Genomic DNA, 18,572 nt, shown 5'->3' on the forward strand with positions numbered 1-18,572 from the left:
GAGCCCAGTGCTTTCCTGGCAGCCACATCTAGGCTTAGGCCCTTCTTGCTAGGTTGTCACTGATCCCTTAATCCACACCCTTAAGAGAATGGCTCCTCAATTGGCAGGAATTCTCTAGTAGCTGGCATCTGCCTAGCCTCAGAGTCCTCCATCCAGTCGGCCGTAGCACATGTCAGACACGCCCTCCAGCCTCCCTGCTGAATTAGGGCCAGAGCAGAAGATGCAGGGAACCCATGCTGGGTCCCAGTACTTGCCTCACCTTGTCCATGCTGAGACAGCCCCTGCCACACCTCATGGTGCCCATTCTTGTCAATCCTGGCCTGTAGCTCTCATTTCCCCCTGAAAATCCAAGTGATGTTTTTCTCTGCTCTCCCCTCTGTACCACCTCCCGATCATACACCTGCTTCTCTCCAACATAAAGGATTAGGGAGAGTAGATTCTATTCAGAGCAAAATTCAAGTTCAAAAGAGCCCTAAATTGAGCCAACTCCAATGTCAATGAGATATGGAACAGGGCAAGCATGTGCCACGGGTCATACATGTTCTTAGCACAGAGTCCACGTATTTTGCTCTACCCACGTCAGTGTGGGGCTCAGTTCTGCAGTGCATGGTCTTGGCATGTTAGTCACATGCATGTGTGCAGCACGGTTCCTGCTGGGGACCACGTGTACGTGTGCATGTTCCTGTGTGTGTGGCGTGTGCGCCGCGATACGCGGTGCTGCTGCCTGCAGCTCGTTAGCAGGGGAGGGGGGCTTGTGAAACTAGACCCTGGTTATTAGCAATGCATTAGGCGCGGGCAGCTGGCCAGGCAGGAGGGACTCCGGATTCTGTCAGAGAACACGTGAGCAGCCTTTATGGGGGCCAGGCCTACAACCCGGACAGGCACCCTGGAATCACATTACACACTTTAAAGGCTAGCTGGAAGGGGGGCATGAGGAGGTGGGTTGACCCCTGGGTGCCAGTCTGGGCTAGCCTGTGGCGCACCCTCGAAGCCCCAGTCCTAGCCCACAGACCTCATGGGCCAGAAAGAGTGCCTACAACCCTATGGGCCCAGGGCTGTCAAAGGAGAGAGAACATTAAGTCAGCCCCAAATGCCTGGCTGCTCCTCAGAGCAACTGTAGCTTGATCAACATCGCAGACCACACCCTGACCCCATACCAGCCCTTATCCACTGCTTCGTTCCCAGACTAGGCTACCTTCCGACCTGTAACCTTGAGCGGACCCCTAAGCCACACCTGACTTTGGAGCCCTGACACTCATCATGGCCTGAACTCATACCCTGGAACAAGTGTGCCACCACTGCCTGATTCTGACCCCTTGAGCCGTTGAGACTATAAGTCCTTGAGGACCAGGATGTCCTGCCCCTTGGGGCCAGCACAGGCCCGCAGCCTGGGCCAGAGTCTAAGAGGGAGATGCCTGATCAGGGCTAAGAGCCAGAGTGAAGGAAAGGGAAATCTTACCTGCCCTGCTTGCCATCTCCCTTCCAGGATTTCTCCCCATTACCCCGGGCCACAAAAACAGATGTGTTCCCATCACACTAACGGAGGCCACTGGGAACCCTTTAGGGCCTCCGATCAGGATACCTTCCTCAGCCCCATCCATCCTTCCAAGCCCATCTGATCCCCTCTCCCTGAGGAAAGAAAGCCTCTCTGACTGCCCCCAGGCTTCACACTGGAACAGCAACCAGCTGATATGGGTGATATGGATACCTCCCACGCCACGAGGCTCTGATTCGGGCACTTGGGATCTGGGCAGGGCAGGGCACTCACATGCTGCCACTGGTCCAGGATGAGGGGTCGGTAGCGCAGAAAGAACTTGAGAGGAAAGGATTCAGGGTCGGGCCAGGTCGAGGGGGTCTGCCAAGTCACCTCTAGCCGGCGAGGGTTGCTGGGTACTGGTCGGGCTACCACATTTTCTGGAGGGTCAGGCTTCACTGTTAAGGAGACACAGCTTCATTACCTCACTAATCTCTGGGAACGACCCCACTATGTCAACCCCAGTTACCATGTCCACCATCTCGTATCACCAACCATTGTCCTAGTTGTCACGGTGGCCACCCCTCTTCTCTGCTGTCAATTCTGGCAACTACCATTAACAACCGTCTCGTTATTTCCACCTCTCACATCCCTGTCACCACCAAGGACTGTCACTACAGTCATTGTCACCAGCTCATGATAGCGATATCCCAAATTTCATCCCATCATCCCAACCCCATGCTCATAATGACCAGCATCCCAATTACCAAGTCTATATGATGGCTCCACCATTACCAGCATTACCTCCCCTGTCCCCGGGATCACCCCCTCCTGCACCAGCATCATATACTCCCCTCAAGCTTGGCTTTTCACCTCAACTCTTCCAGTTCCAAACTGAGATACACTCTCCCCTGGAAGAGTCTGGGTTTGAAGCTGCTCTGTGGGTCAAGGTTAAAAAATAGTCCACAGGTGTGGCAGTTCTGGGTTGGAGGTAGGCTGGGGACATGATGGGAGTCTAAGGGCCCAGCTCATGTAGAAACAGTCTGGGGGTCTCAGCCATGGTATGGAGGGCAAGCAGAGGGTCTGGCTGGGATGGGGTAAGAGCAGACAAGGGGTCTGGCTGGGATGGGGTGGGGGAAGGCAAGGGGTCTGGCTTCTGGCTGGGATGGGGTAAGAGCAGGCAAGGGGTCTGGCTGGGATGGGGTGGGGGAAGGCAAGGGGTCTGGCTTCTGGCTGGGATGGGGTAAGAGCAGGCAAGGGGTCTGGCTGGGATGGGGTGGGGGAAGGCAAGGGGTCTGGCTTCTGGCTGGGATGGGGTAAGAGCAGGCAAGGGGTCTGGCTGGGATGGGGTAAGAGCAGGCAAGGGGTCTGGCTTCTGGCTGGGATGGGGTAAGAGCAGGCAAGGGGTCTGGCTGGAATGGGGTAAGAGCAGACAAGGGGACTGGCTGGGATGGGGTAAGAGCAGGCAAGGGGTCTGGCTGGGATGGGGTGGGGGAAGGCAAGGGGTCTGGCTTCTGGCTGGGATGGGGTAAGAGCAGGCAAGGGGTCTGGCTGGGATGGGGTAAGAGCAGACAAGGGGTCTGGCTGGGATGGGGTGGGGGAAGGCAAGGGGTCTGGCTTCTGGCTGGGATGGGGTAAGAGCAGGCAAGGGGTCTGGCTGGGATGGGGTAAGAGCAGACAAGGGGTCTGGCTGGGATGGGGTGGGGGAAGGCAAGGGGTCTGGCTTCTGGCTGGGATGGGGTAAGAGCAGGCAAGGGGTCTGGCTGGGATGGGGCAGGGGCAGAGGGTCTGGCTGGGGTGGGGGTGGGGGTGAGGGCGGTATCTGTCCCAGTCCTGTCTCCTGTTCTGACACCTCATTCATCACAAGCCGTAAGGAAGCCATTAGCGTGGGGCGGGGGGGGTGGAGGCTGCAGCTGCACAAGGGTCTGGCCCAGCCTGCCCCCCTCCCCCTCCTGTATACTCTGGGAGCCAGAGAGACGATGGGGAAGAGCTGCTGGAAAGGTCTCTTGGCCCCTGCAGGTAAAGGACATTCACTCAAATGTTCACAGGCATATACGTGCCGTGAATACGTGTACACACGTGTACACACGCCCCACGTACCCAGGCACACCCGGGACTGTCCCCGCCAAGGCTCATATACGCCTCTGCACACTCCCACTGGAGGGCGCTGCAGGGACCACCCCCGCCCCACGCACCGATGGTGAACTCGTCGAAGGTGATAGCTGTGGCGTTGTGGCCCAGGGCATTGCTGACACTTATCGAGACTTTGTACTTGATGGTGGAGAACAGGTGCACGTAGCGGATGTGGCAGCGGTTCTTGAGGGCTGGGTCCTTCTCACAGACCATGATTTTGGAGCCGTGCCTGGGGAAGGGTGAGGCCCAGGCGCTGTTACCAACATCAAGGGTCAGATGGGGCAGAGGCTGGGAGAAGGTCAAGCCCGAGGCTGGGCTAGGGTCTGGACGAGGGCACGGTGGGCGGCTGGAGGGGAGGTCAGAGGTCCGGGCTGGAACCGGGTCGCGGCAAGTCTACTCACAGCACGGTCACGTTGAAGGTGTTGGGGACGTAGGTGGGAGTGGGCAGATGCCAGCTGCAGTAGAAGCCCTTGGGGTACGTGTTGGAGCGGCAGCTGAGCACGGGCTCCCGCGGCGGCACTGGGGGGTGAGGACAGCACGGTCAGGGTGTTCTTGGAGCCCCTCGTCCCCTGCACTAGTGTGGGGGCAGTGGGCCCCAGGACCCCAGTTCTCCCCCCTCAAGCCATCAGCTATGCCAGAGGTTGGGGAGGGGTGGCTGTCAGCGAGGCTCTGAGGCTTCCCAGGCCGCAGAGAGCCAGATGTTTAATTAAAGAAAAACAAGGGCTCCATGAAGAGGGAGCCCCCCCCACCTGCTCAGTGGAGGCGGGAACTGCGGGGAACAGGGGGCTGCGGGCCTCAGCTCATCAATCACAGGATGGAGGTGATGTCTGGGGGAATCGGCCCAGCCCCACATCTCCTGACACGCTGTGTCCATTCACAGAGAAAAACTGTGCAACAGAGGCTGCGGGGTGGGGGGCGGGGGCTGTCTTGACTGGGTCCTCTGGTTGCTGGAATAATCAGGGTGCACTCCCTGGAGAAGAGTCATCCCAGGCTTCCCCCAGGAGAGACTAAGAAACATGAGGACGAGCCTGGCGGTCCACAGGAACACAGCACTGTATGCACATGCGTATCCGGGTGTAGGTGTCTGCATGCACGGGTATACGTGTCACACGTGTCTCTGCGACACGAATGACCCACGATGGAATGTAGGTACATATACAGGAGTATCTAGCGCATGGCTCAGAACGTGTGTTCACATATGACTGCATGTGTGTGCATGTGCCTGTTGAGAGGAAGCTACTATTCCCTTGCTGTATACGTCACCCAAGCCCTAGCCCCCAGCTCCTCCATCACAGACCCTTTAAGAAGCCCTTTACTTGGTTAGCAGCAGCCTGCAATTCAGAAAGCGGAGTCCCAGAGAGGGACAGAGACCTGCCTGGGGTCACACAGCAAGCCAGAGCTGGGACAAAACCCCAGGATGGGGATACCACCTACATGACCACATTACACACTTGGGAAGTCCTTTCTGCTATCTAACCACACTTCTTGCTGCTGTGAGCACTTAGCCCAGCTGTCCCACCCTCAGGCACTGGGTAAGGCGTGAGGCCAGCCGGCTCAGGTTCCTGGAAGGAGGCAGCTTCTGTGATCTGACCCAGGCAAGGAATGTCCGTCAGTGGCTCCAGGGACACTGACACCTCCCTCCTGTGTCCCCCCCCTCCACCCCACCCCCTGCCTGACAGGTGGACAGGAAATGGGAGGGGGGCAGTTCAATAAGCCAGGGACTGTGAAAGGGGGAGTACATGTCTATGCTTGTCGAGTGGCCATGGTGACACATGGGGAACTGTGGGCTTTCATCCACAGTGTACACGTGGTTGTGACTGACTCCGATTGCATGTACATGTCCAGTGTGTGGGAAGTATATGTGTATCAGGGCCAAACCCCCAGGGCCCAATCTGGCTTTGCAGCAGGAGAGATGAGAGGGTCAGAGAGGCATCTGGGAAGCTTGGGTGTATGTAGCAGCTAGAGGGGGCTCTGCTGTGGGCAAAGGTGGCTCCGTGCCCCAGGCCTGCAGGGGAGAGCCAGAGCCCAGCGGAGCCCCACAAGGGGCAACCTGCATTCTATCCACTGCTGTCTGCCTCCCCTGGGGAGCCTTCCTGGCCCTGTGTCCACCTTGTGTCTGTTCCATGTTCATACTGTGTGCCTCTCATATCCCTTCCCTATCTGCCCAGGGACCCAGAGGCATGGGGGTGGGGTGGGGGATGGCCAAGGACACAGGAAGTGCCTTGTGGGGGCCTGTAGGCCAGGCCAGAGTTGGCAGCCACCCCAGGAGAAAAGGACATTCCGACGGCTGAGAAGCCTCCACTCCCCCCTCCTGCCACCACCCCTCCCTTAACCCCAGCTTCAAAGGAGAAGGGTGCTGGGGGTGGGGTGGGTACTGAAGTCTGCAGAGTCAGCTCCTTGCTGCCTGGGACTCTTTGGAGGGCAGAGCGGGCCATGGCACCAGACTCACAGGCCCCCTCCACCAGCCAGCCTCCCCACTGACTAGTCCCCTCCATTTCCCCTGACCATCCTCCCCCCTGAGACCAGCCTCCCCCTCAAACCAGTTCCTCTCTCTGACTGGGCAGGTCACGGGGGACCGGGGGGCCAGGCAGGGCTTTGTCTGTCATCTGGCTACTCCTGCCTGGCCTTGGGCCCTGAGTAGGGAAGGGCTTGGGTTTCCTGACAGGGACCAGGTTTCTCAGAGGGAGAAGGAGGAAAGAAAAACAAAGAAAGGAAGAAAAGGAGTGACTTGCTGCAGCTGGAGCCCAGCTGAGGGGCCGGGTGGGCGGAGGTGGGGGTGCTGTGAGAGACCAAGTGTGAGGTTGTGGGACCGTGTGCGATCAGGCCTGTGGTGCGCATGCTGCAAGATGGGGAAGAAGCGCTTTTTCAGACATGGCAATTGTGAGGCTGTCGCTGTGAACTCTGAGAGGCTTCATGTGCGTGACTGCAACCCTGGGCAGTTGTGTAACCATGCAACTGGCTGTGTGTGACTCTGGGCAGGCTGTCTGATTTCAAGACGGCCTGTATGGGTATGGCCGAGGGGCGGCGGTCCTCTCAGAACACGTGGAAGTCCGCCGTCGCGTCCGAAGCACAGGACGGCACGACCACACACCTGAAACACCATACAGGAGATGAAGCTTAAGCCTGAACGTATTTTTCAAACTGTGGGTGTGGGGAAGTGCCCAGAATCCCAAGTGCGCCCACACATATGAGCCGAACACCATGTGAGAACATGTTAGAGGCTGTATGTGAGCAAAAACTCATGTGGGTGCGTGTCAGTCATTCTCTGGGCATACAGACGTATTCCGGGATGCCCAGGCAGCCCAAGTTGCCCCTTGTGGGGGCTCCTGAGATGCCCACGTGACTGTGGCAGCCTGTGGCAGGATGACCTCAGGTCCCATGCGGGACCATGTATGCGTGTGCATGTGTGCGTGTGCCCCCGCTGGCCCAGGGTTTGTTTGTTTTCCTCCTAATTGGCTTGTTTTTCCATGTCCAGCCCACCAAACCGCATGTTTTTCCTCTCACCTCGCCAGCCTGCCTGGGCTGGAGCCCCCAGCACGCATGAGGCCTGCCCGCCGGCCCAGAGAGAAGGAGGGGCAGGCTGCCCACACCCCTGGCCAGGCCAGATCGGGTTGGGCGGGGCAGGGTGACCCTTCCAGCTTCAGCCCTGCCCAGGCCCCACCCATACTCCTCCTGTCTGGCATCAAAGCTCTTGGCCTGTCCCAACCTTATCTCATGATGTCTCTCAAGGCACCCCAACTTCTGGCTTCCCAGATGCCCCTCTCCTGCCTCCCACCTGTCTTTTTTCCCCCCAGACATCTTCATCCACAAGCTGCTCTTTCCTTCTCAGCCAAACAGAGCTGAGGGGGAAGCAGTGCTGAACCAGGGGTTCCAGAGCTCCTGTCCTGACCAATCAAATACAGATATGTAAAAACTGGACAAGGAACCGTCCATTTAAAATCAGTAAATCACTCTGATTTGTTTTAGCTTAAAATCAGAAAGACACTGAATCAGCAGCATCTAGTAAACAAAAGGATGCTACTAAAGGTAACCTGGTGATCCTGTTTCCTAATGTGGGCGGTCCTTTCATCATCCTGGGCGCAGGACTCCTCTGAGCTGTTTGTGAGCGGAGGGCAGGAAGGTGGACTGGGAGAAAGCAGTTCAGGGATCAGTCTGGTTAAGGGGACTTTCAACAGCATATTTTTATGATCAGTTTCCCTTGGAAATAGAAACATGAAAATCTTATATGTTTAAGATAAATATTAAATAATTTTTGGCTTGAATGACTCACAAATCAGGGATATCTTTGTCCTGTCCTCTGAGCGCTGGCTAGAAGAATAATTTGATACTGAGTGTTGCCAAACCCAGTCTCTTGTTACTAATATAAAGTGACTGAGACGATCATGATTAATGTCCCCTGTTCCTCTGACCAGCTCTTTAGAAGGAAATAAGGCAACGAGAGATAAGTACCTATTACTAATGCTATAGCCAATTCATGGCCAGTTCTCATCTGACAGGCAGGGTCTGGGGAGTGGTCAGCACTATAAAGGGTCTGGGGTCTGGTCACAACGGGGCAGCTGTGGGCATGTCCTGTGGGTACAGACTACAGACATCATTTCTAGACCCAATTTCCCTCCAATGACCTCTGAAAGATCAAGTCATTAGGAATAGGGCCCAGGGTCACCAAGGCCCAGCCATCATGGCCAGCCTTGTCCTAAGGACTTCAACGACTCAAAATGAGAAGACAGGGGTCAAATTGGTCTCATCCTTCTTCCATGGCACTTTTCTGTAAGGACATGGGGCTAGGTTGAGCGTTCCACGTCAACAAACCTCGTGGTGGGCCAGGGAGAACTCAGGTAAGCTGGTCCTGTATTTCTCAAGCTGGCTGACGGGAGTCATTCCACCCTTGGCTTGCACCTAAGACCCTTGGATATGATTGCCATCTTTTCAGTTTAAACACAGGAAGCCTTTTTTGTGTGAAAAGGAATATCCCCACCAAAACATATTTTCACCCCTCCTCTAACCCCACTGGTGGGTCTGTGTTTTGTGGATGACCATGAGCAACCAACCCTTCAGTCTAACATTTCTCATGGTTGTCCATACCAATCTCCTGACAACAGGGCAAGGGCCTGCTCCCAAGTCGCTCAAGCATCTCCTCCTCTCAGCAGCTCCCAGGGAATAAAGAAACCATCCTCAGAAAGTGGGGTGCATCCCCCAAATGGGATGAGGCCAGAGAAACGTGAATCTTTCGCTCAAGGAGAAAAGAAATGGAACTATTTTCAGAATATTCTGTTGGTGGGTGCCTGTCCAGCTGACCCTCAGAACACTGATAAGCTCCTCATTGCAACTTCTCCAAACCTGTCTTCTGAATCACATTCCCTTTTCCCTCTACCTTCCTGTTGGCTCCTTCTTATCTCTTTTTGTGGCTCACTTCTCTCCATCAACCCTTTATAAAGTGATGGTCTTCAGGGCCCAGTTTTGGATCCTCTTCTCTTCTCATCCCAGAGTTCTCTCCCTTGGCCATCTCACCCCCTCCATGGCCTTTCTCATCCCATCCTCAGCCCAGGCCTCTCCTGAGTCCCAGACCCTCAGATCCACTGGCTACAGCCATCAGTTCCCATTGTCCCCTGAGGACCCCAACCCAGCATATCTACAGCAGATGGCAGTGAGGCCCTAACAGATCCCTGGCCCATACCTACTGCCCTCTTCTGTAGTTATATGCCTAAGAGCTTTCATTGGTCACTAAAATCTGCATTGCCTGCTGAGGCATCAGGCCAAAATGCGGGGGGAATTAAAGCATCCCCACCCCCACCCCGGTAGACTCCTTCAACCAAGGATGGGTAAGAGTCAGTATATAAGCTTCTGAACTCCCTCACCACTCAGGCGGGAGAACTCCCAGGTACATGTTCTGCCTGGGCTCTCAGAGTTCTCACAGGGCGAAGCTGCAGTCGCCCAGAAGATAACTGGATAACTCCGTCTTTGTTGGTCCCCTTAACTTCCTTTTTCTAGCACTTTCTCATTTCCTTACGGCGTTTCTGCCACCTGACAAATAAACTACTTGCATATAAACTCTCATCTTGGGATCTGATTCTAGGGAAATCCAAAATAAGATGACTTGCATACTACTGTCCAAACAGAACACACTATCTTTTTTTTTTTTTTTTTTTAAAGTAGGCTCCACTTCCAACGGAGCCCAACACAGGGCCTGGACTCAGGACCTTGGAATCAAGACCTGAGTGGAAATCAAAGTCAGACGGTGAACTGACTGAACCACGCAGGTGCCCCCAGAACATACCATCTTCTCCTCCACTGACCCTTCCACCTTGCCTCTGTTGCAGGGATTGGTAGCACTAGCCATCCTGACGCCTCCTGCTCTCTACGCTCCTGTCCTCTCTACCTCCAATCCACCACCAACTCCTGGAGGTCCAACCAGTGAGGGACTCCATGCCCTGGTCCCTCGTCCTCATCATCTCCCCTGCATCCAGCAACAGCCTCCTTCCTGCCCTGGCATTGCTGCCATCCAACCTGTCTCTCTTCACTACCATGAGAAGGATCTCTTAAGAACATGATGACCCTGCTCAAGTCACTCCCTAGCTTCTAGGATCATGATTTGCCCCATCCCCTCCTTTAGCTCCCTTCCCCCATTTACACCAGCCCAAGTGGCCCTTTCATACCCTCCCAGCCTCTGAGGCCTATAGTCACACTTAGCTCTCTGCCAGAAGTGACTTTGTCAATGTATCCTCCAAATCTCCCAATCTCCGTGTGCCCCCCACTCCAGTAAGTGTTCTTTCTTCCCTGGAGCCTCCCAGAGTACCCGTTCCTCTACCTGCATAACCAGCCCCTGTGAGAGCACACAATGGAGTGGGGTCGCTCCAGCTTGGAGCTGTGACCCTAGGATTCTTCCCTACCAGGCCCCGGAAGGATCACGCCCTGCTAGCCCTCCTCTGCCCATCTTGTCACAGGGAACATGATTTCCGGATCTCACAGACCTCCGCGGGTGAGGTGGGAGTGGGATACATGTGCAAAATGCCCAGGGTGTGGACTCCGTGGCAAACACTGGGCTCAGAGGTCAGAAGAAAAGGCTTGGATAGGATCAGAGGGCAAGGGTCAGGGTGCTGCAGCCCCCCCCCCCCCCCCCAAGGAAGAGGACTTGATCTGAGCCAAGGGTCTAAGCCTCACTGACAATCCTCTTGAGTGAAGCGAGGGGCGGTCAGACGAGGGGTTGGGAGCAACACTTACAGCCCACACGTAGGAGGACCTGGTGGCGCAGGTGCCAAGAGTCACGGTGGAAGCAGGCGTAGAGGCCACTGTGGCCCAGTTCCAAGCCATGGAGCACAAGCTGAGAGCCGTTGAGCAGGTCAGGGGCCAGGTCTGTCCCATTTACCCTCCATGTGACTGCTGCATCCCAGTTTGCTGTCCCACATGGCAGAGTCACATCTGAACCTAGACGCTCATACTGCACATGGGGTGCTTCTGTGGGGGGCAGGGAGAGCACAGGGCAAAAGTGACAGGTCACAGCCCTGCCCAGCACCACCAGGTGAATGTGCATAGACGAGAGCCTCTGAGTGCAAAGTCTAGGCCAAGAAGCTCTGTGTCTGATGGTGTGAGTGTCAGGAGATGAGGAGCTTTTAAAATTTATCTCTAGCTGTGAGTGTCTCAGAATATGTGTGTGTGTGTGTGTGTGCGCCCATGTCTACGGATTTTGTGTGTGAATGGGTGATCTTCGGTGTGTATGTGTGTGGGAGAAAGTTTGTGTAGAGTGCTGGGAGGGGTTAAATCTCAGTGAAGACCCAGTTCACCTCCAGTCACTAGGTCCTGCAAGAGGTTTTCTTGACCCCCGTGACCCTAACCTCTTGCCACCTAGAGGCCCAGCCCCAACCACTGATATCTGCTACCCAGGCAAGCTGGAGCTGAGGGGCCCTACTTCTGGACTCCTTTCTCTGTCTCTTGTCCCCATCTTTGTCTCCTGTCCTGCCTCTCTCCCTCCCACTCTGATCGCCCTGACAAGCTGCCCCTAACCTGCCCCCGCTTCCACCATCCAGGGCTCGGGCAGCAGCAGAAGGAAGATCCAGGATGGGAGCCCTAGAGAACTCCTGGCAGCTATCAACTTTGTGAGACAGGAACTGCTGGGATTGGGGGGCATGCAGGGGAGTGCTGGGGCCGAGAGAGCTCTCTGACCGTTCCTCTCCTGCCCCCAGGAGGGGCCTGTCAGAGCCAAAAGCAAACCCCAGCCCTGGCCTTGGCCACCCAGGCGTGATGGACTGAACCCAGGAGACTGGAGTGGAAGGGTGGGAGGGATCACCTGTTGGGAGGCAGCACTAGGTGGGGGAGGTGAAGAGGACACAGATCTCCAGAGGAGGGGCAGGCATGCAGAGCTGGGTGATGCGAATCGAATCTCCTCATTCCTCATCCTGCCCCCCAAGCCTGGAAGGACAGATGCTTCCCTGGTCTTGGCCAGATCTGTGGAGTGAGGGTGGAAGGGGAAGAGTGCAAAGTGGGGGGGGGGGGGGCAGCGGTGCGGGGGGGCGGGGGGGAGGGGGGAGGGCTGCGGGATCCCTCGTTAACACTCCCTTACATCTCCCCTCCGGAGAGCCACCCTGCTGAGTTGGGGGATTTTCAGAGGCAATTCCTGTTAACAAGCCAATTAACTTGGGCCAGTGGCCTCTTAATTAGACTTGTTAACACCACCAGGACTGGGGGTAGGGATCTCCCTATGCCACCAGCCACCCCGCTCCCTCCGTTGCAGCCCCCTCCCCAGTACTGCTTTTCTCTGTGCTGGAACATCTGTCCCTGTTTGCTGCCTCTGTCACTCTTCCTGTGCCAGGTTCTCTCCGTGTCTTCAGGTTTCTCCCCCGCTGCCTGCCTCTGTCTTGCCCCTCTCTGAGCCTCTTGATCCCTGTCCCCTGTTGGAGGAGAGGGAAGCAGGAAACCCAGCCAGCCTTGACCACTGGTCTGTGGGGCCTGGGACCAGCCAAACAAAGGATGAACGGCAGAAGGGCGGTGGCTGGGGGCCTTGGAGGCCACAGCTGTGAGGCAGGACCAGAGACTGAATGGGGGCCTCCCCCCGACCAGAGGCCCAGTGTCCAAGGCTCAAGCCATAGAGCTCCCCCAATCCACCAGCCCTAGCCATTGAGCCCCCCTCCAACCTCCCCTGTCAAAACCTGGAGCTTCCAGGAAACATGCCAAGCCCCTCTCTCTGAACCCTTCCCCCCCCCGCCCCCCCACTAGCACAGGCTCTGCATCCAGCTGCCTGAGGAGGAGGCGGAAAACTGACCGTAGGGGAGGGGGTGTGGCCACCATGGTCCCAGCAGCAACACGGCAACACTGACCAACAGCAGCTCAGAACAAACTTGGACCCAGTGTGGTTCTTTAATACTGTGGGGCAGGTACAGCCACCCAAGAGCACAACAAATATAACGACAATGGGATAATGTTCCCAAATCACCCTGTCTGCCTCACAAAGGAAACAGAAATGCAACGTGACAACAATGACAAACCAACAATGTAAGGGCAGGGCAGGAAGGAAGACATGACAAGGCAATGACAGAAGACAACTACAGGCCACAATGCGGAGGTAGAGGGGGCAACATGACATGACAATCACGCAAGACACACACTGTCACAAATGCTACAGTAACACAACAACGGCAATATACACACAGCCGTGCAACAGCTCCAGAGATGGCAATGATTTAATCCTTTGTCTCTGGACAGCTCTCCTCCCGCCCCGTGGGTGCCCCTACTGATGTGCTGTCCATTTCGGAAATTAAATCAAGCGGCAGGGGGAGGATGGGGTTCTTGGCCTTGACGCGGTGACAAATGCTCCAAAGGAATCAGCTGTGAAAAGGTTGTTAGAAGCCAGTATGAGAGACAGAGACAGGATGAGGTCATGGACATGGAGAACACAGAAGGACAGAGCTGACGGCTCCCGCACACCTGTGCACACGGGCTCACATGGGGACCACATGCCGGAAACAGTCCCCCCGGGCATCCTAAGCAACTTCACATCGCCACACACACAGGATGGGGACAGTCACCACAAGAAGAACAAACACACACAGAACAACTGTCCACAAGGTCACAGTTACACAGGGAGCCGGTCCCACTTCAGGGACGGTTAACACCTCGTACAAGATGATCACACGCATGCACAGGGAGGGAATGTCACCCAAAGGCACACTTACACATAAGGGCACAGTCTCCCAGCAGGGAGACAACTGAACAGGGACACAGACATGCAAAGAGACAGAAACAGAGAAAAACTATCAAACTACCACACAGGGTACAGTCTCGACCACAAGGACAAAGCCCCACAAAGAGCATGGTCACACATAAATAGACAATGTCACACACAGGGCACAGCCCCCAAGGATACAATCACACAGAGAAATGCATCCGAACAGGGACATGGTCTCATCCACACAAGAACACAGCCTTAATGGACAAGGACAGTTAGACACTCTCAGAGATGCAGACTTAACGCTCAAGCCCTTGGTCACACGTGCTCTGCCTTTACCCATAATACAGGGCAGGGGCCAAGCCGGTGGGAATGGCCACTGGCAGGTCCAAGCAGGTGAGATCAGCACACAAGCCCAAGACAGACTGACTGCAGGCAGGGGTTAATGGGCTGGCCTGGTGGTCCTTTCACCCCCTGCCCACTGGGGAGTAGCCCTGGGGTGGGCTAGGCTCTTTCTGGGTCTCAGTGTCGGTCTCTCAAGGAAGAAGGCACAGGAGCCTTGACTCATTGCCCTCCTTGAACCCACAGCCTTGAGGGTGGCAAGGTGTGCTCTGTGCCTGGGCCCCAGAAGTGCCCCCACCCTCTCTGCCTCTAGCCAACCCAGCCAAGGGTGGCGGGGGGCAGGACCCATCCAAGGGGAGAGCTCCCTACACCTCAGAGCGTGTTTGAGGAGTTTCGAGGTCAGACCTTATGCTGATGTAGCCCTGTGAGGTATTGCCTCAAATGCAGTTTGAGCGCTGGTGGTCAAGTTAAGAGCGCACCTGTTTCCCAGCAGGGGGGCAGCTTCTTGCTGTGTGGGCTACAGTAAGAACTCAGCCCTCCCTGGACAAATGGTAGGGGGAAGGCAGGAGGCGGCCGATGGTCCAGCCTGAGCAATCTCTGCCTCGTCCAACCATTCCAGCTGACTTATCCCCTTCCTTAGTGTGTCAGCCCCCTCCCACTGCTCACCCTGCCCATCCCCACATCTTGTTCTCAGTCTACCATCTCTGTCTCCATCTTCCCTCTAGGATACGGGAAAGTAGTCTTGGCCTCTGTCACTCTCAGTGCCTTCCACGGCACCCCCACAAACCCCCATTTCAAATGAGATCCCATTTCAAAGATACTATACAGGGCCCTACCCCTAGCTGCCCCCAACTCCCATCCCACCTGCCTGTACCCTACACCCACTCTAGCGGGACGAGGAATGGATCATCAAGCCAAAGATACCATCAGCACGGGACCACGTGGAGTGACTGGAGGACTGTGTGTGTAAGACACCAGTGGGTCACCCAGCATATCAGTGCCATAGGACTCATGGGTGTGCATGTGTGACAATGCCAGGACATGCCGGTGTGTGGTCTTGGGTGGACACACACAGCTGTGTCAAGGAGGGCTCATACTCGGCTCTGGGTGGGGGTCAGCAGGGAGCACCACCCTGCCCCCCAAAATCCTCTCCTCCAGTACTCACCTTGAGGACTGTGTCTCTGGGTGTAGACAACGGCAGTGGCGGCAGCGAGCACAGCACAGCAGGCCCACGGGACAGGGGCAGCCATCTGCTGGGAGAAAGGGGGGTGGCGGGGGAAGGGGCAGCATCAGCCCAGGCAGGAACCTCCCGGGGAGCCCCTCCTGTTCTCCGGCAAGACCGGGAGATCCCAGCCCTAGGGCTAGGGGCACCCTGACCCCAAATGCCCTTCTTAATGGGGCTCAGGATTCTCTTTCGAGCAACAGAAAGCAACATTATTGGCATCTGTAGGCAAAGGCTCGCTAAGATGGTAGAAGGCAACCTACAGTGGTTTGCTGTTCACTAAGGCTGCTGGTTGCAGGATGTAGTCAACCACGGATGAGTTATGGAACACTGGTAATGCTAGGGCCATTTTTCTAAAAAAAAAAAATAACTTTACTGGTGAGGTTGGCTAATTAGCTATAAGCACTGCAAACCGAAAGGGTAATGTTTGAACTTAACAGGAGGTCTGTATTTCTCCAAATTGCCTTGAATGGAAGGCCCCCTGCTGTGCTCCTGGGGAGAGAGCCTGAAACCCGGATGCTCTGAAGTCCCTCGAATCTGCATCCCCACCTGTATCTGTACCCCCACCTCTCCGTGAGCCTTGCCCCTGGGCTCTGGGATGTTCACAGCAGCAGGGCACCAAGGTCAGATACGGCTCTTGCTTTAGTGTACAATGACCCAATGACCATGAGAGAAGGAGGGCATTTCACATGTAAGTCCTTGGCAGGGGCCCCAGGCCATCCTCCACCCCAGACACATGCCCCAGGAGCCTGAGACCCTCAGCCCAGATGTGTGTCGCGTCTACACACACCTCTGCAGGTACACGCAGCACAGCTGGGATGTCCCCAGAAGCCAGGATGGATCCAGGGGTCCCCTCATCTGTGTCCTGCTTCATGGGGTCGATCCACCTGCCTGCCCCCACTCTCCCCCCAACACATGATCACACCAGAGGGCAGGGAAATAACTATTTCCCGCAAGAAAAAAGCCTCAAATATGACTCTCTCCTACCCCAGTGTGAAGTGAGAGGGGAACCGTCAACCAGACAGAAACAGAGATCTAGAGAGGAATACTGCCAGACACTCAAGCAGGGTGAGCAGTACTGTCAGAGATACACCCTGACCCACAGCCGAGACGCTGCCCCAAACCACCACACAGAGTCCCAGGGAAAGAGCTCCACGCACAGCAGGAGATACATTAGAGACACTGTGTGAGGCACCATCAGATAAAGCCAGAGAAACGGGTAGCTATGACCCGATAAACAGGCAGAGGCATGGTCAGGGAAAGACTGACACGGGACCAAAGGGTCCACCAGAAATACTGGAAAAGGCTCGGCCAGATGCGAGCAGACCTACCCACAGAGAAAGAGCAAGAAACACAGGCACAGAAACCATGAGCGACATAGCAAGAGGACTAGAGACACTGTCAGAAACCCTGCCAGAGAAACTGCCTGACACACAAGCAGAGAAATACCAGAGAAACTGATAGACACAAACAGGCATACACCCAAAAAAACAGCTAGAAAGAGAGCCAGAGACATATAGCCAGATGCTCCGTCAGGAAGTATCCACACCACTGAAAAGAGTGCCAGGGACACTCAGACACACAGACCCGCTGCCAGACACAGCCTGAGACACTGTCAGAAATACTGCCAGACAAACAGCCAGAGGACTGCCAGAGAAACTGCAAACGGAGCTACAGCAGGGAGGAGACAAATGTGGGGGTCAGCCTGCAGCAGTGAGTGGGAGAACTGGAGAGAATCTGACTTCCGGGGGCTCCTGTATGGGACAGGGCTCCGGCCTGCCTGTGGCGATGCTTCGCCCTCACCAGGCAAGGCCCCCCTTCTGCACCTGGCTTCCTCCAGCCAAGCAGCAGGTGCTCTTCCTGCCCCTCCCTGGCACAGCTTCTCTCTCTAGGCCCCAGGTGGCTTTGGCTGCCCCTCCCACTTCAGGGACTCCCAGGGCCTTAGCTACCACTTGGCCTGGCTCCTCCTGACCCTCAGCCACTCCCCTATCTTCCACTACTCCTCAGGCCTAGAAGGTGAAGACGATGGCCAACATCACAGTCAGCGAGCAGTGGGGCCAGAAAATGAACCCAGGGACTGTCTGAATTCAGAGGAAGGGAGAGGCAGAGAAAAAGAGAGGCAGGCAAGAGGCTACAGGCCTACCTGGTTCCCCACCTCAACCCTTGCAGGTAGGCCTCAGACGCTCCGCCACCACCTCTGCCATCTGTCCGTGCCTTTCTCCTCACAGCCGGGAAGACACTCTATGTCAGTGCCAGGCCCCACTGCCCACTACGTGGGGGCAGGAACCAGGGCCCGGGGAGGCAGAAGGGAGCAAGGTTGGATCACAGGATGGAAGAGCGACAGGGTGGCCCTCTGCTCCCAGCTCCTTCCTGTCCCCGTTGGGGGTGCAGGGGCAAGAAGACAGCCTGGCATGAGTGTGCCTGCATATAAGCACGCACGCACACGCGCGCACGTGCACACGCATGCACACACACACACACACTCAGGCCCCCTCAGGGGGAGGGGTAGCTTCTTCATCAAAGTCGCCTCCATCAGCCCGATGAGTTACTGTAAGGGCCGGGCCCTGGGCCAACGGAGCTGCAGCCATGGGAGACGGGCGCTGCCGAGAGCGAGTGCTGCAGAGAGTGGGGGATGGGGTACCGAAACAGACACTGCATGGCTGGGGGCACCCAGAAAAGGCAGAGACCCCAGGAGGGGGCAGGAAAGAGGCCAAGAGAGAAGGAAAGCCACGAGCCAAGACCCGGGGGACAAGGAGAGACCAAGTTAGGGAGAAATGGGAGAAGAGACCCAGGAAGAGAGATGAGGACAACAGGGGATGGGCAGAGATTCAAGGACAGAGAAAGGGACAGATCCAGAGAGGGTCTCTGTGCCCATCCTAGAGCATCTCTCTAAGCCCACCTAGCTCCTCCAGTGCTAAGGGAGGATGGTGTCAGTGCAGCCTTCCTGGAGGCTGTAGGGCTTCTCCCTGGCGATCCAGGAGTGCAGCCCCCAGGGAATAAGGGAAGACTAAAACCCTACCTACCCCACCCCATCTCTGCCCCTGCAGATCCAGAAAACCCAAGCCAATTTCACTCCTCCCTTCCTTCAGAGTCCCAGCTGGGTCCATTCCCAGGTAGGGAAGCTGAGGCCAGAGGCATCCAGGCTCTATCTCCACCCTGCCCTAGCTCACCTCGGGCCACCCATCCCAGGGCAAAGAGCATCCTCCCCAAGAATTTTCCAAGTCCACACCCCATGGCTCTGGGAT

General features: G+C 56.2%; 1 protein-coding gene across 3 annotated transcripts in view; it reads right to left on the minus strand.

Annotated features, from left to right (window-relative positions):
* CNTFR (ciliary neurotrophic factor receptor) overlaps nucleotides 1-18,572 on the minus strand; it is a 59,837-nt gene that overhangs the window by 24,415 nt on the left and 16,850 nt on the right. For all 3 annotated transcript variants that reach the window (XM_054509262.2, XM_045882567.3, XM_064579814.1), the window contains 5 exons: nucleotides 15,271-15,355; nucleotides 10,826-11,059; nucleotides 4,009-4,126; nucleotides 3,670-3,836; nucleotides 1,769-1,932 (listed from right to left, as the gene is read on the minus strand). In XM_054509262.2, the coding sequence (XP_054365237.1) occupies nucleotides 1,769-1,932; nucleotides 3,670-3,836; nucleotides 4,009-4,126; nucleotides 10,826-11,059; nucleotides 15,271-15,355 (768 nt within the window). The remainder of the gene's footprint in view (nucleotides 1-1,768; nucleotides 1,933-3,669; nucleotides 3,837-4,008; nucleotides 4,127-10,825; nucleotides 11,060-15,270; nucleotides 15,356-18,572) is intronic.

This window comes from Mirounga angustirostris, unplaced genomic scaffold, assembly GCF_029215605.1.
Source record: "Mirounga angustirostris isolate CCGP_5_RB_7025 unplaced genomic scaffold, mMirAng1.0.hap1 SCAF_15, whole genome shotgun sequence".
In the NCBI taxonomy this organism is placed as follows: domain Eukaryota; kingdom Metazoa; phylum Chordata; class Mammalia; order Carnivora; family Phocidae; genus Mirounga; species Mirounga angustirostris.